At 40.2% G+C, this 13204-nt stretch overlaps 1 protein-coding gene across 5 annotated transcripts in view; it reads right to left on the bottom strand.

Moving 5' to 3' along the window:
• diaph2 (diaphanous-related formin 2) overlaps positions 1-13204 on the bottom strand; it is an 852337-nt gene that overhangs the window by 745273 nt on the left and 93860 nt on the right. For all 5 annotated transcript variants that reach the window (XM_078211680.1, XM_078211681.1, XM_078211683.1 and 2 more), the window contains one exon: positions 11667-11843. In XM_078211680.1, coding sequence (XP_078067806.1) covers positions 11667-11843 — 177 coding nt within the window. The remainder of the gene's footprint in view (positions 1-11666; positions 11844-13204) is intronic.

The raw sequence follows: 13204 nt of genomic DNA, 5'->3' as shown, positions 1-13204 counted from the left end.
GATAGCGATGAACATTGTCGGACAATACAGCAGGATATAGATAGGCTGGAAAATTGGGCGGAGAAATGGCAGATGGAGTTTAATCCGGATAAATGCGAAGTGATGCATTTTGGAAGAACTAATGTAGGGGGGAGTTATACAATAAATGGCAGAGCCATCAAGAGTATAGAAACACAGAGGGACCGAGGTGTGCAAGTCCACAAATCCTTGAAGGTGGCAGCACAGGTGAAGGTGGTGGTGAAGAAGACATATGGTATGCTTGCCTTTATAGGACGGGGTATAGAGTATAAAAGCTGGAGTCTGATGTTGTGGCTGTATAGAACGCTGGTTAGGCCACATTTGGAGTACTGAGTCCAGTTCTGATCGCCGCACTACCAGAAGGATATGGAGGCTTTAGAGAGAGTGGAGAGAAGGTTTACCAGGATGTTGCCTGGTATGGAGGGTCTTAGCTATGAGGAGAGATTGGGTAAACTGGGCTTGTTCTCCCTGGAAAGACGGAGAATGGGGGGAGACCTAATAGAGGTGTACAAAATTATGAAGGGTATAGATAGGGTGAACAGTGGGAAGCTTTTTCCCAGGTCGGAGGTGACGATCAGGAGGGGTCACGGGCTCAAGGTGAGGGGGGCGAGGTATGACTCCGATATCAGAGGGACGTTTTTTTTACACAGAGAGTGGTGGGGGCCTGGAATGCGCTGCCAAGTAGGGTGGTGAAGGCAGACACGCTGGCATCGTTTAAGACTTACCTGGATAGTCACATGAGCAGTCTGGGAATGGAGGGATACAAATGAATGGTCTAGTTGGACCAATGAGCGGCACAGGCTTGGAGGGCCAAAGGGCCTGTTTCCTGTGCTGTACTGTTCTTTGAATGTATGCAAAAGACAATGGAATATCTCTTGGATATAATATCTCCTCATTACAGGAAGGATGTGGAAAAGATTGAAAGTTTGCAGAGGAGATTTACAAGGATGTTGCCTGGATTGAGTGGCATGCCTTATGAGGATAGGCTGAGGGAGCTCGGTCTTTTCTCCTTGGAGAGACGTAGGATGAGAGGAGACCTTATAGAGGTATATAAGATGTTGAGAGGCATAGATCGGGTGGACTCTCAGAGGCTTTTTCCCAGGGTGGAAATGGCTGCTACAAGAGGACACAGGTTTAAGGTGCTGGGGGGTAGGTACAGGGGAAATGTTAGGGGGAAGTTTTTCACACAGAGGGTGGTGGGCGAGTGGAATCGGCTGCCGTCAGTGGTGGTGGAGGCAAACGCAATAGGGTCTTTTAAGAGACTCCTGGATGAGTACATGGGACTTAATAGGATGGAGGGTTATAGGTAGGCCTAAAAGGTAGGGATATGTTCGGCACAACTTGTGGGGCCGAAGGGCCTGTTTTGTGCTGTAGTTTTTCTATGTTTTTTCTATGTTTCTATAAACCAGAAAATGACTTGAGTAAAGAGAGGAAAATTCCCTCGGTCAGACCTAGTCAAGGATTGTAAACCGTATTTATTCACAAGATGTGGACATCACTGGCAAGGCCAGAATTTATTGCCAATCACCAATTCCCCTCAAGCAGATGTTCACCAGTGCAGTCTGTGTTGTGAATATACTCCCACAGTGCTGTTACATAGGGAGTTCCAGGAGTTTCACTTCATGATGATTAAAGAATGCAATCTAGTCAGGATGGTCTGTGACTTGAAGAGGAACTTGGACGTATCTTGGAGGTAGGTGTTCCCCTGCACCTGCTGCCCTTATCCTGTAGGGGTTAGATAGAGATTGTAGGGTTGGGAACTGCAGTCAAAGAAGCTTTGGCGAGATATGTGAACAATAAAGTGCATTCAAAGATTCCGGCCATACTATTTAACAGTCTAATAATCTCACTTACAGCATTTATACATCTTCTAAAAACTATAGTAGTGCTAAATAAATTAGGATGGTCTAATCAGAATCATGTATGATGAGAACTACTATGATGACATTGATAGAATGTAGACCAGAATGTCCAGTGTTGGTACAATCACATTTCTATGGATTGTAACTTGACTCAATGACAATAACTGAAGTGCAAGTAGTTTTCATTTCATCCCATCAGTCGCCATACAGATAACAGTGCTCCCTTGGACAAAGCAATAACTGTGCACATTTGCGTATAGTTAGGTCTTAACAGTGTATGTCATCTCCAAACAAATCACCAGAGAGTAAAATGAAATAAAACATTGAAAACTGACAATAAAGCTTTCAGATGATATCAAAGAGAAACCCAATCAGAGGGCTAAAAAATAACCTCTCAGTCTGAAGCACAGCAAATCAATTGATAAAAATATTCAGCATTCAATTCCTAATTTGCTAAAGAATCATTCACTGATACGTTCACCTTTTTTTTTCAGGCCAGAAAAATGGAACCATTGTGCACAGGGAAGTAGGGGAATTTCACAGTAACTTCATTGCAGTGTTAATGTAAGCCTTACTTGTGACTAAAAAATAAACTTTTACTTTAAAAAGTAAAACTGTGCTCGCCAAATCCTGCAAGGGAAGGTGCTCATCAGAATGCATGCAGAACCATGTGAAATTGATTGAAAGGGTGGAGAGACCTAGAAAGAAAATACAAACATCTTGGCCCGTAACTTCCGCAGAGTGGGAATTTCCATCAGATGCCACTCGCGACAGACTTACCTTGGCTGAAATTGCACAGCTCCCATCTCGCCCACCCTTTCACACTCAGGCTGAGAGACAGGAGCTGTGCACTGCACCCCCAGCAGCATCAGTGCAAAGTAACTGGGATGCAGAGAGGTAGGTAATGCCTCCTTTTCAGAATTATAGAATCTCTACAGTGCAGGAGGCGGCCATTCAGCCCATCGAGTCTGCACCAACCACAATCCCACCCAGGCCATATTTCCATAAACCCACATATTTACCCTGCTAATCCCCTGACACTAAGGTCAATTTAGCGTGGCCAATCAACATAGCCCACAGATCTTTGGACTGTGGGAGGAAACCGGAACATCCAGAGGAAACCGGAACAGACCCTGGCAGAATGTGCAGACTCCACACACACAGTAACCCGAGGCCAGAATTGAGCCTAGGTCCCTGGCGCTGTGAGGCAGCAGTACTAACCACTTTGTGCATCAGTATCTGCTGTAAGGATCAGTGGCTTACAGGGGAGCCAGAAGGAAAAGAATGAGAGGTTGGGTGTGCATGCATGCGTCCTGTACTGGAGCCAGAGAAAATTTGGAAGGGTGGTGGGCAAAGATAGAGTAACCATCAGGTTAAAAGTGGTAGAATCATCTGAACTTCGCAATTTAAATTACTTCGGATGGTTCCCAGCGCAGTGCAATTGTCCAGAGGAAGTTAACACCTCTGGCCAGGTAAACCCTGTAAGAAGTCTCACAACACCAGAGACTTCTTACTGTGATTACCCCAGTCCAACGCCAGCATCTCCACATCAGGTAAACCCTTACATGGGGAATCCTGGAGGGATTTCTCCTGTGCATCATTGGGGAATCTTAAATGCGATGCTGGGAAACCTGGAAGTTATGGGCCATTGTATTGAAAGATACAAAAACAAATTTAGAATTACAATCTAAGTCGATAATTACGAGATGAGGTGAAAACCATAAGAGATACAAGCAGGGTGATTACAAAACAGTAAATATTAACAGTTCCCTCTTCCAAGTATTCACTGGACAAGACTTGAGCAACTATGTCCTCCCCAAACAGAGGAACATTAATTTCCAAGGGAAAAAGGGGGAGTCATCAACATGCTTACAAACTAAAAATGAAAAATATTGGAGTGATTTAAGAAATTAATAAATAATGAAATCAGAGGAGAAACTTGAAGGTCTTTCCAGAAATGGGTTGAATAACGTTCCTATTACCTTGTGAATTCATGTTTATGTTTTAAACTAGTGTACAAACACATTTGAATAGGAAACATAAGTCTGGAGTTTCAGAATGATTTATGTCCAAGTAACAGCTTAATTCTTATTCTGCCAATACTTCAAATTGATCCACAACCTGTGACCAGTAGTCAATTGAAGCCACATAGACGTGTCATGCTCTATTGTAGTAATTAGTTAATTGAAGTCAACAGTGACTAGCATTAAACTGAAACCTATTAAAAAGGAAGACCAAGAGCATTAAATCAGTCAATTAATCTGCTCGGTTTAAAAAGTTGACGAATCATTCATTTGCTGGCAATGCTGTTCTTATGCCAATAACAAACTAATTATCTTGCTTTATTGAGCCGATTCATAGGAGATTTAAATTTTGACTTTTGCGAACCAGCTTGAGCAAAGATGTCAATGTGATGTTACCTCAGCAAAACTGGCTCAATGTCCAGGGTACGTTAGCTGCATTTTGCGGATAACAGAAACTGCACATCAACCTTGAACACAGCCGCACTACAAATAGATAGTAACTAGTTTTGAATTTGAAAGCATTCAATTATTTTTGTTATTATATTCCTGAAAAATCTACTATTTGTTTTAACTAGTGACATTGCCGTGTTATCAAAGTGTTTGCAATGGAAATTAGACAGTCTACAGTATGTATGACTGTCTCAATTTTGTCATGGACAATGAGTGAGTGGCCTTTAAAGATAGGATAGTTCAGATACAATCAGAAACACTTCAAGAAGGAAATGGAGCGCAAATAAAACCCTAGCTCTGAGATGACAAAGGAGTTAGAATAAGATAAAGTGAAAAAATAGGCATCAGGCAGGTGTCAGCTTGATAATACAAAGGAAAATAAGGTTGAATATTAAAAGTAGAGAGAGAAAAAGCAATAAGAGGAGCAAACAGACAAGAATAAATCAGCAGAGGAAAAGTGGGATTGATTAAGGACTGAAATGGAGATCTATTGGTCCATTGCATTCATGTTTACCAAGAAAAAGACTCTGCCAAAATTATGGTAAACAGGAGGCTGCCAGAATACTAAGTGAGATTTTTAAAAGTCGATAAAGAGGTACAATAAAAGCTAGCCATACTGATTTTTAATTTGTTCAGAGAATGAGAGTGGCACCAGCAAAGCTACCCTAATTGTCCTTCAGGTGGTGATGAGCTGCTTTCTTGAACTATTGCAGTCCATGTTGTGCAAGTGCACTTGCAGTGATGCCTGGAAGGAAATGTCGAGATTCTGTTTCAGCATTTGAGAGAACATTATGTTAGGGTGACGTGAAACTTGGTGGGGATCTTGTAGTGGTCCCTGCGACCCTTTTTCTTCTCAATGGTAAAGATTGAAGGTTCAGATGGTGCTGTCAACCAACTTTTAGTGGATATCACCTGGTCTGGATGAAGTCTTAGGTTGTTGAGAGAAGCAAGTTCACAAATTGCAACAATATTGACCATAATCTCCCAATCCTCCTCAGGTACAAGGTGGTGTCCAAGGATCATAAATGTTATGACCTTATTTAAAATCAGGGAGGAGGATAAACTGGACAACTACAGGTCAGTTAGTCTGACAAGGATAAAAAATAGGAGCAGGAGGAGGCCCTTAGAGCCTGGGTCACTATTCATTATGATCATGGCTGATCATCCAATTCTTGATCCTGCCTTTCCCCATATCCTTTGATCCCCTTCACCTCAAGTGCTATATCTAACTGCTTCTTGAAAAACATACAATGTTTTGGCCTTAACCAATTTCTTTGGTAACAAATTCCACAGGCTGACCACTCTCTGGGTGAAGAAATATCTCCTCATCCCTGTCCTAAACAGTATACCTTGTATCCTCAAATTATGACCCTTGGTTCTGGACATCCCCACCATCGGGAACGTCCTTCTTGCATCTATCCCATCTAATCCTGTTAGAATTTTATAGGTTTTTATGAGATCCTCCCTCATTCCTCTGAACGCCAGCTAATACAATCTCAATCTCTCCTCATATGTCAATCCTGCCATCCCAGGAATTAGTCTGGTAAACCCTAAATAATCGGTACTCCCTCAATAGCAAGAACATCCTTGTTCAGATTTGGAGGCCAAAACTTCACGCAATATTCCAGGTGTGGCCTCACCAAGGCTCTGTGCAATTACATCAAGACATCCCTGTTCCTGTACTTGAAACCTCTTGCTATGAAAGCCAACATACCATTTCTCTTTTTTACTGCCTGCTGCACCTGCATGCTTACCTTCAGTGACTGGTGTACAAGGACACCCCAGGTCTCACTGCACATTCCCCTCTTCTAATTTATAGCCATTCAGATGGTAATCTGCTTTCCCATTTATGCTACCAAAGTGGATAACCTCACATTTATCCAAAATATACTGCATCCGCGAGTCATTTATCCACTCATTCAACTTGTTCAAATCACACTGAAGGATCTCTGCGCCCTCTTCACAGATTACCCTCCCACTCAGCTTTATATCATTTGCAAATCTGGAGATATTACATTTAGTTCCTTCATTTAAATCATTAATAATGGTCGATAGCTGGAGCTCCAGCACGGATCCCTGCGGTACCCCACTAGTCACTGCCTGCCATTTGGAAAAAGACCTGTTTATTCCTACTCTTTGTTTCCTGTCTGTCAACCAGTTTTCTATCCATCTCAATACATGTGTTCTAAACATTTCTGCTATCTTATTTGTGTCCTCCTCTGTGACAGAACCAAACTGTATATTCAGTTAGTCAGCCATTTCTTTGTTCCGTATTATAAATTCCGTTGTTTCTGATTACAAAGGACATACATTTATCTTCACCAATCTTTTTCTCCTCACATCCCTACAGAAACTTTTACAGTCAGTTTTTATGTTCCCCGCAAGCTTACTATTGTATTCTATTTTCCCCTTCTTATTCAGTCCCTTGGTCCTCCTTTACTGAACACTAAAATGCTCCCAATCCTCAGGTCTGTTGTTTCTCTTGACCAATTTGTATGCCTCTCTGTTGGACCTAATACTATCACTAATTTAGCTTGTAAGCCATGATTTGGCCACCTTTTCCATTTTACTCAATGATGAGTGACAATAAGAAGAAAATTTACAGCCACTTTGACAAGCACAAATGACTAAAGAAAAAAGCACGCACAAAATTATTAAGAGCAAAGGCATTTGATAAGGTTGAGAAAAAGTGCATGGATGGAACCAAGGCAATTGATGTTTGCACATTTGCTCTTTCGTAAGCTGAGTTTCACACACTGGGCTTCAATTTTGCAAGCAAGCCTATGGGAAAAACAGATTAGTAACTGTACAGATACAAAATTGGCTCAGGCATAGAAAACAAACTAATGTGATAAATGTCTGTTTTACGCACTGGAGGGAGATGTACAATGAAGTTCTGTAAGGTTCAGTGCTAGGACTATTGCTGCTTCTGATGTAAATTAATAACATTAATAAATTAATAACAGTTACAGAGCACAATTCAAAATTTGCAGATGACACAAAACTTGGAAATGTAATAATGAGCATAACTGCAATTGACTTTAAAAGGACAAGACAGACTGATAGAAGGGGTGGACAAGTAGAGGCTAAAATTTGATACAGATACACATTTTGGAAAAATGAGCAGATACAATACATACTAATAACGCAATTTTAAAGGATATACAAAGAGAGAGATTGAGGGATTTTGTGCAGAAAACTTTTCTTGCCACTTCAAAGCAATTAACATTGTATGCGAGATCTGTGGCTTTCTAAACAAAAGCAGAGTACAAAAGCAATGAGATTGTGCTAAATCTATATAAGGCATTAGCTCGGCTCAAGCTGGGGAATTGTTTCCAATGCTGGGTAAAACACTTTAAGAAGGACGTGAAGGCTTTGAAGAGGGCACAGAAGAGATTTACGAGAACAGTCTCAGGGAGGCATGGATGAGTTGGGCCAAAAGGCCTGTTTCCGTGCTGTATATCTCTATGACTCTATAAGGGATCAACAGTTAGGTATATAGACTGTAAAGCTGGGTTTGTTCTAGTTAGACCAAAGAAGACCAAGAGGGGATTTCATAGATCTGTTTAAGATCATAAAGGATTTACCGAGAGTAAATTTAAAGAAATAGTTTCCAAAGGCTGAAGGTTTGATAAGCAAAGGTGAGAAAACCTTTCCGTGCAAAAAAGCGATTGGGATTTGGAATGCACTGCCTGATATGATATCAGTAGTAATCTTCAAAGTGGAATTGGATAAACACTTGAAGAAAAGCACATTGGAGAATAAACAATTGGCTGGAACGCACATTGCTCTTTGAAAGGGCCGGCTCAGACACAGGGGGCTTTCTGTGCTATACTACACTACGATTCCAAAACAGAAAACACTAGCAATACTCAGCAGGTCAGACAGCTTCTGTGGAAAAAGCAATAGCGTTAACATTTCAGGTATTCACCTTTCTTCAGAACTGGCAACGGTCAGAGATGTAACAGGTTTTAAGCATGTACAGAGGCAGGAAAGGGAGCAAGGAAGCACAAAAACAGAAATGAAAATCTGTAATCAGGTGCAAGGCAGGAGTGATTACATGACAAAACAGGATGATAGTGCAAGGCAAAAAGGGATGGTAATGGGACAAGTAAAGAAAGAGATGAGATGAGTGCAAAAGAACTGAAAATAGCAACAGCAGAATCATTACCTCTTATGATAGAGTCATAGAGGTTTGCAGCATGGAAACAGGCCCTTCGGCCCAACTTGTCCATGCCGTCCAGTTTTTACCACTAAGCTAATCCCAATTGGCTGCATTTGGCCCATATCCCTCTATACCCATTTTAGCCATGTAACTGTTTAAATGCTTTTAAAAGACAAAATTGTAACGCCTCTACTACTGCCTCTGGCAGCTCATTCCAGGCACTGACCACCCTCAGTGGGAAAAAATTGCCCCTCTGGACCCTTTTGTATCTCTCTCCTCACCTTAAACCTATGCCCTCTAGTTTTGGACTCCCCTACCTTTGGAAAAGGATGTTGACTATCTACCTCATCTATGTCCCTCATTATTTTATAGACCTCTATAAGATCACCCCTCAGCCTCCTACGCTTCAGATAAAAAAGTCCCAGTCTATCCAGCCTCTCATTATAGTTGAAACCATCAAGTCCTGATAGCATCCTAGTAAACCTTTTCTGCACCCTTTCTAGTTTTCCAATATCCTTGTTCAAAAATGTTCATGCAAAAATATGATGTTCAAAAAAAAAGCAGCAGTGTTTATGATCTGAAATTATTCAACTTAATGTTGACTCTAGAATGTTGCTAAAAGCTGAATGATAAAAAATGCTGTTCCTTGAACTTCCAGTGAACTCCACTGGAACAGTGTATGAGGCTGAGAACAGATTTCAGAGTAGAGTGGGGCTGAGAAGTAAATTGATAAACTTCCCAAAGCTCAGAGTCACACTCGCAAACTGAACATAACAGACTTCAACAAAACTTAGTTTGCATCGTTGAGTAGCGGATGCAGTATAATACATTGAAAGTGCAAGCAAATCACTATTTGATTTGGAAGATTATTTGTGACCCCGGACAGTGACAAGGATACAAGAGAAGGGCAGGTATCCCATTCCATACTGTTACCCCTGACTCTCTAACATTGCAGTGCCTCCTCAGAGCTGCCCCTCTGACAGTTCAGCTCTCCCTATTCTTGGCACAAAACCAAATTCTCTCCCATCTTCAGAATTTCCATTCCACTTGCACTCTTACCCCAGCCCCCTCGCCAGAATAGATTTTTTTAAAATTACAAACTGACGGCTATCATGGTTCTCTCACTCTCTTCTCTTCCTCACTCTGATTTATCTCCCTCTGAACTTGTAGCACTCTTATTTCATTCAGATTCACCCCAATACTGTTATTAAACTTCCATTCCATTTCCTGAAAGGTCTTCATTCTATTCTCCCACTTTCTCGGTCTCCATTGCATCTGCTCTGCTGGTACCACCTTCCAATGTCTTCATGTTTCCTCAGTCAAGGATTTCACTTCACCATGGTTGACATGGGTCTCACTGCCTCATTTCCTGTACTTTTGCTCTTACTGCTTCCGCTTGACCTCATCTTCCATCCCACAGGCTGCACACATTCAAGAGTCTAAGACAACTCTATTGAAATAATTCCGCCACTTGCATCACAATGACACTACCCCAAACTTTTCCCTGTCCAATCAGCATTCCAAAAGGAATGTTTCCTCTTCAACGCCCACTATTCATTCACCACCACCCCCTCCACACCCTGCCAAATGCTTGCTTCCCTTCATAGGCATCTTCTCATGCAAGCACAAGTGTTGCAATGAGCAAGAGAGTGAAATCCACCAATAACTAAAACTAAAACTGAGACATGGATGAAATCCGCCAATGCCTAAAACAGAGCAGGGAGTGAAATTTACCAACTACGGAAACAGAGCAGAGAGCGAAATTCACCAATACCTGAAACTGAGGCAGGGAGTGAAAGCCACCAATACTTATTGTAATTATCTATTGCACCTTCTTCCTTCCTAATGTCCATGGCACCAAATGCTCCTTCTCCAAGTCATTGGTTAATCACAGTTAAAATATTACACACAGTTTGGGGCACCTAATCACAGGAAATGTATTAAAACCGCAGTAAAAGTAGAAAAATTCAGCAGAATAATACCACAAATGAGGCACTGTAAATATTATTGAAGGCTCAAAATTCTCGGCTTTTTTGTCCTGGGCAAAGAACAATGTTGAATTGCAAATTAACTGTTTGAGACAGTCTCAATGGACCAGCCAGTCTTTTCCTCTGCAACTTTTCTTACGTTCCAATGGTTAATGGGGGTGGGAAAAGCACACAACGCTGTTTAGGGAGGAGCGAGAAGAGGATGTCCTTGACAGGTTATGATCAAATTCTTAAGAACTAATTGAAATTTAGATACAATAATCGGCAGTTGCTAGTTTAACTAATAAAGAAAGCCACATGACATACTAATTAGGACAGTAAAAAGAAAAGTATAAAACAAAAAAAGTGTGGGTACACAAATAAAGTTAGGAATGGGTGGAATAGAAGGCAATCCTACAATATGTAGCTAATGGAACTTCCTCATTTACAGCATGTAGGTGGATAATGCTATAATCATCAAGAAATTAGAGCAAATAGTTTGTTTTCATGTCCAGTGCTTCCAAGTCAGCAACATATATCATGCAACATGGTTCAGCAAAGGTGTCGGCACTACATAACATAATGGTCACCTCCGACAATGTGAGGCAAATTTAGTATTACCCCAGGATGTGAAAATGGTTTGTGCGATCGTGACTTTGACTTCACCTGGCAATTCTTGAAATATAATTGTGTCATATAATTTACCAGTGTAACCCAAGGGCTTATTTTATGAAAACACATTTACATCAATAATGACCTAAAAATATTGATAAAGTCTCCTCTTTCTCAGCTTCCTTCAAAATAAAAAGTCTTGTAAAAATAAGCTCTCACTTTTGTAAAATATCAAAAAATATTCTGCAGGACTTCACCAGGTGAATATAATAATATCCACATTTACTGCATTAAAAAAGGAACGGTAGTTTTGAGATCTTTGAACAAAAGCTGACCCTGCTACATGTTGCACAATTTAAAAAAAATATTGTGCAGCACACTACATCACATAAATGTCTCTAGAAGCGCAGCTACACATGCACACAACTATTAGTAATATTACAGTTTGTCATTTGGAGTTAGAAATGTCTGAAAATGTTTCGTCAGTTAAGTCTTACAGAAATTATAAAATTTAATTTTATTCAAATTTATTTTATTAGTATTTAATTTTAAAAACAACAGTACTTACCATCATCTTTTCAAAGAGATCTAAAATCTCCTTCTCAGAAAGATTCATAAAACATTCCTCAAAAACTGGTTGTGCGAGTGGCAAGTCGCACATAGCTGTCTGAGAGTCAGTAGGATGTTGTATGTGAGGTTTCTCTTTTTTCGTAGCTGACTTTCGAAAACTGGTTAATCTGTCACGCTGTCAAAATAAATAAATTATATTAAAATCATTCCACAAAAAACTTCTTGTATTTATATTTTGTCTAAAATATTCTATTACAAGCACATTCTTTACAAAAGCATGCACATTTCCAGGGATTTTATATGTGAAAAAGATACAATCTCATGCTTCATTTGTGACAAAGCTTTATAATTATTGTTGAGTACCAAATTAAAAGCTACACTTTATACCTTTCAAATGCCCATGCACAGAGGAAATTAGAGGAGGATAATTTGGTTTACAATTTACTTGGAAATTTGATGCACCTAACATCTTAGAAGATCATAAACTCTCACGAATATACATGCAGTCATAGCTTGCTTTAAAATAACTTTTTGCCCTTGTTCTAGAAAGATTCCTTTAAACCAAAATGAGGATAAACAATATGAATCTTGAATAAAAAATTCCACTTCACCAGCCATGATTTATTTGGTAGCACTCTTGACTGAGTAACAACACTGCGGATTCAAATCACACTCCAATGTGAGCACAACAGTCGAGGCTGATACTTCAATGGAGCACTGTCAGAGTTGTCATCTTTTGGATGAGACAATAAAGATGGGCATAAAAGATTCCGTGGCTCTACTTCAAACGACTAGGGAGTAATGCGTCCTGGACAATATTTGTACCTCAATCAACATCTCACAAAGCGGGTTATCTAGTTATTATCTCATTGCTGTTCGTGCAGCCATGCTGTGGCTAAATTGGTTGCCGCATTTCATACATCATAACAGGTGGTTACACTTCAGAAGTTGTTCACTGGGACATCCAGTCATCATGCAAGATACTAAATAAAGTATTTTTTTCTTATAATATGGTTTCCCTGCAGACTTAGCTATAAGCACTGAAGCACCAATGTTGACAGATGCATCAAAATGTCAGCTGTTCAAACTTATCTTGTATGTATGTGTATAAACCAAATTGCATGAAGTTATCTCACAGTGCAGTAGTGCTTCAACACAAAATACCATACAATGGTATGTTGTAGTTTTGGGTCTTTGCAACCCACAGGACAAGTCCCTGAACTCAGTTTGCTGCTGGGGAAGATGTAGAGCAGAGGCTTGACCTTTTAGACAAGTCACCCTGAGACAATCTCACATACAATGCAGTCCAAAAACAGTTATTAACAGTCTAAAAATTGTCTGCCTGTTTTTTTTAATGCTGGTCATGGGGGAACCTAATGATGGAGAAAAGCACATTTAGCTAGTTCAAAACTAGCAAAGTCATCATAATCATGCAATAATGGAAGATTTACCTATGCTGTGCCAAGGTACTAAATTAAAAAAATAGTTTTGTTGAATGTTTTAAGTGCCTTGTATCAGTTGTTAGCTTGGCATGCA

The sequence above is a fragment of the Mustelus asterias genome, chromosome 4 (assembly GCF_964213995.1).
Source record: "Mustelus asterias chromosome 4, sMusAst1.hap1.1, whole genome shotgun sequence".
Taxonomy (NCBI): domain Eukaryota; kingdom Metazoa; phylum Chordata; class Chondrichthyes; order Carcharhiniformes; family Triakidae; genus Mustelus; species Mustelus asterias.
This window is presented reverse-complemented; position numbering and strand designations above follow the sequence as displayed.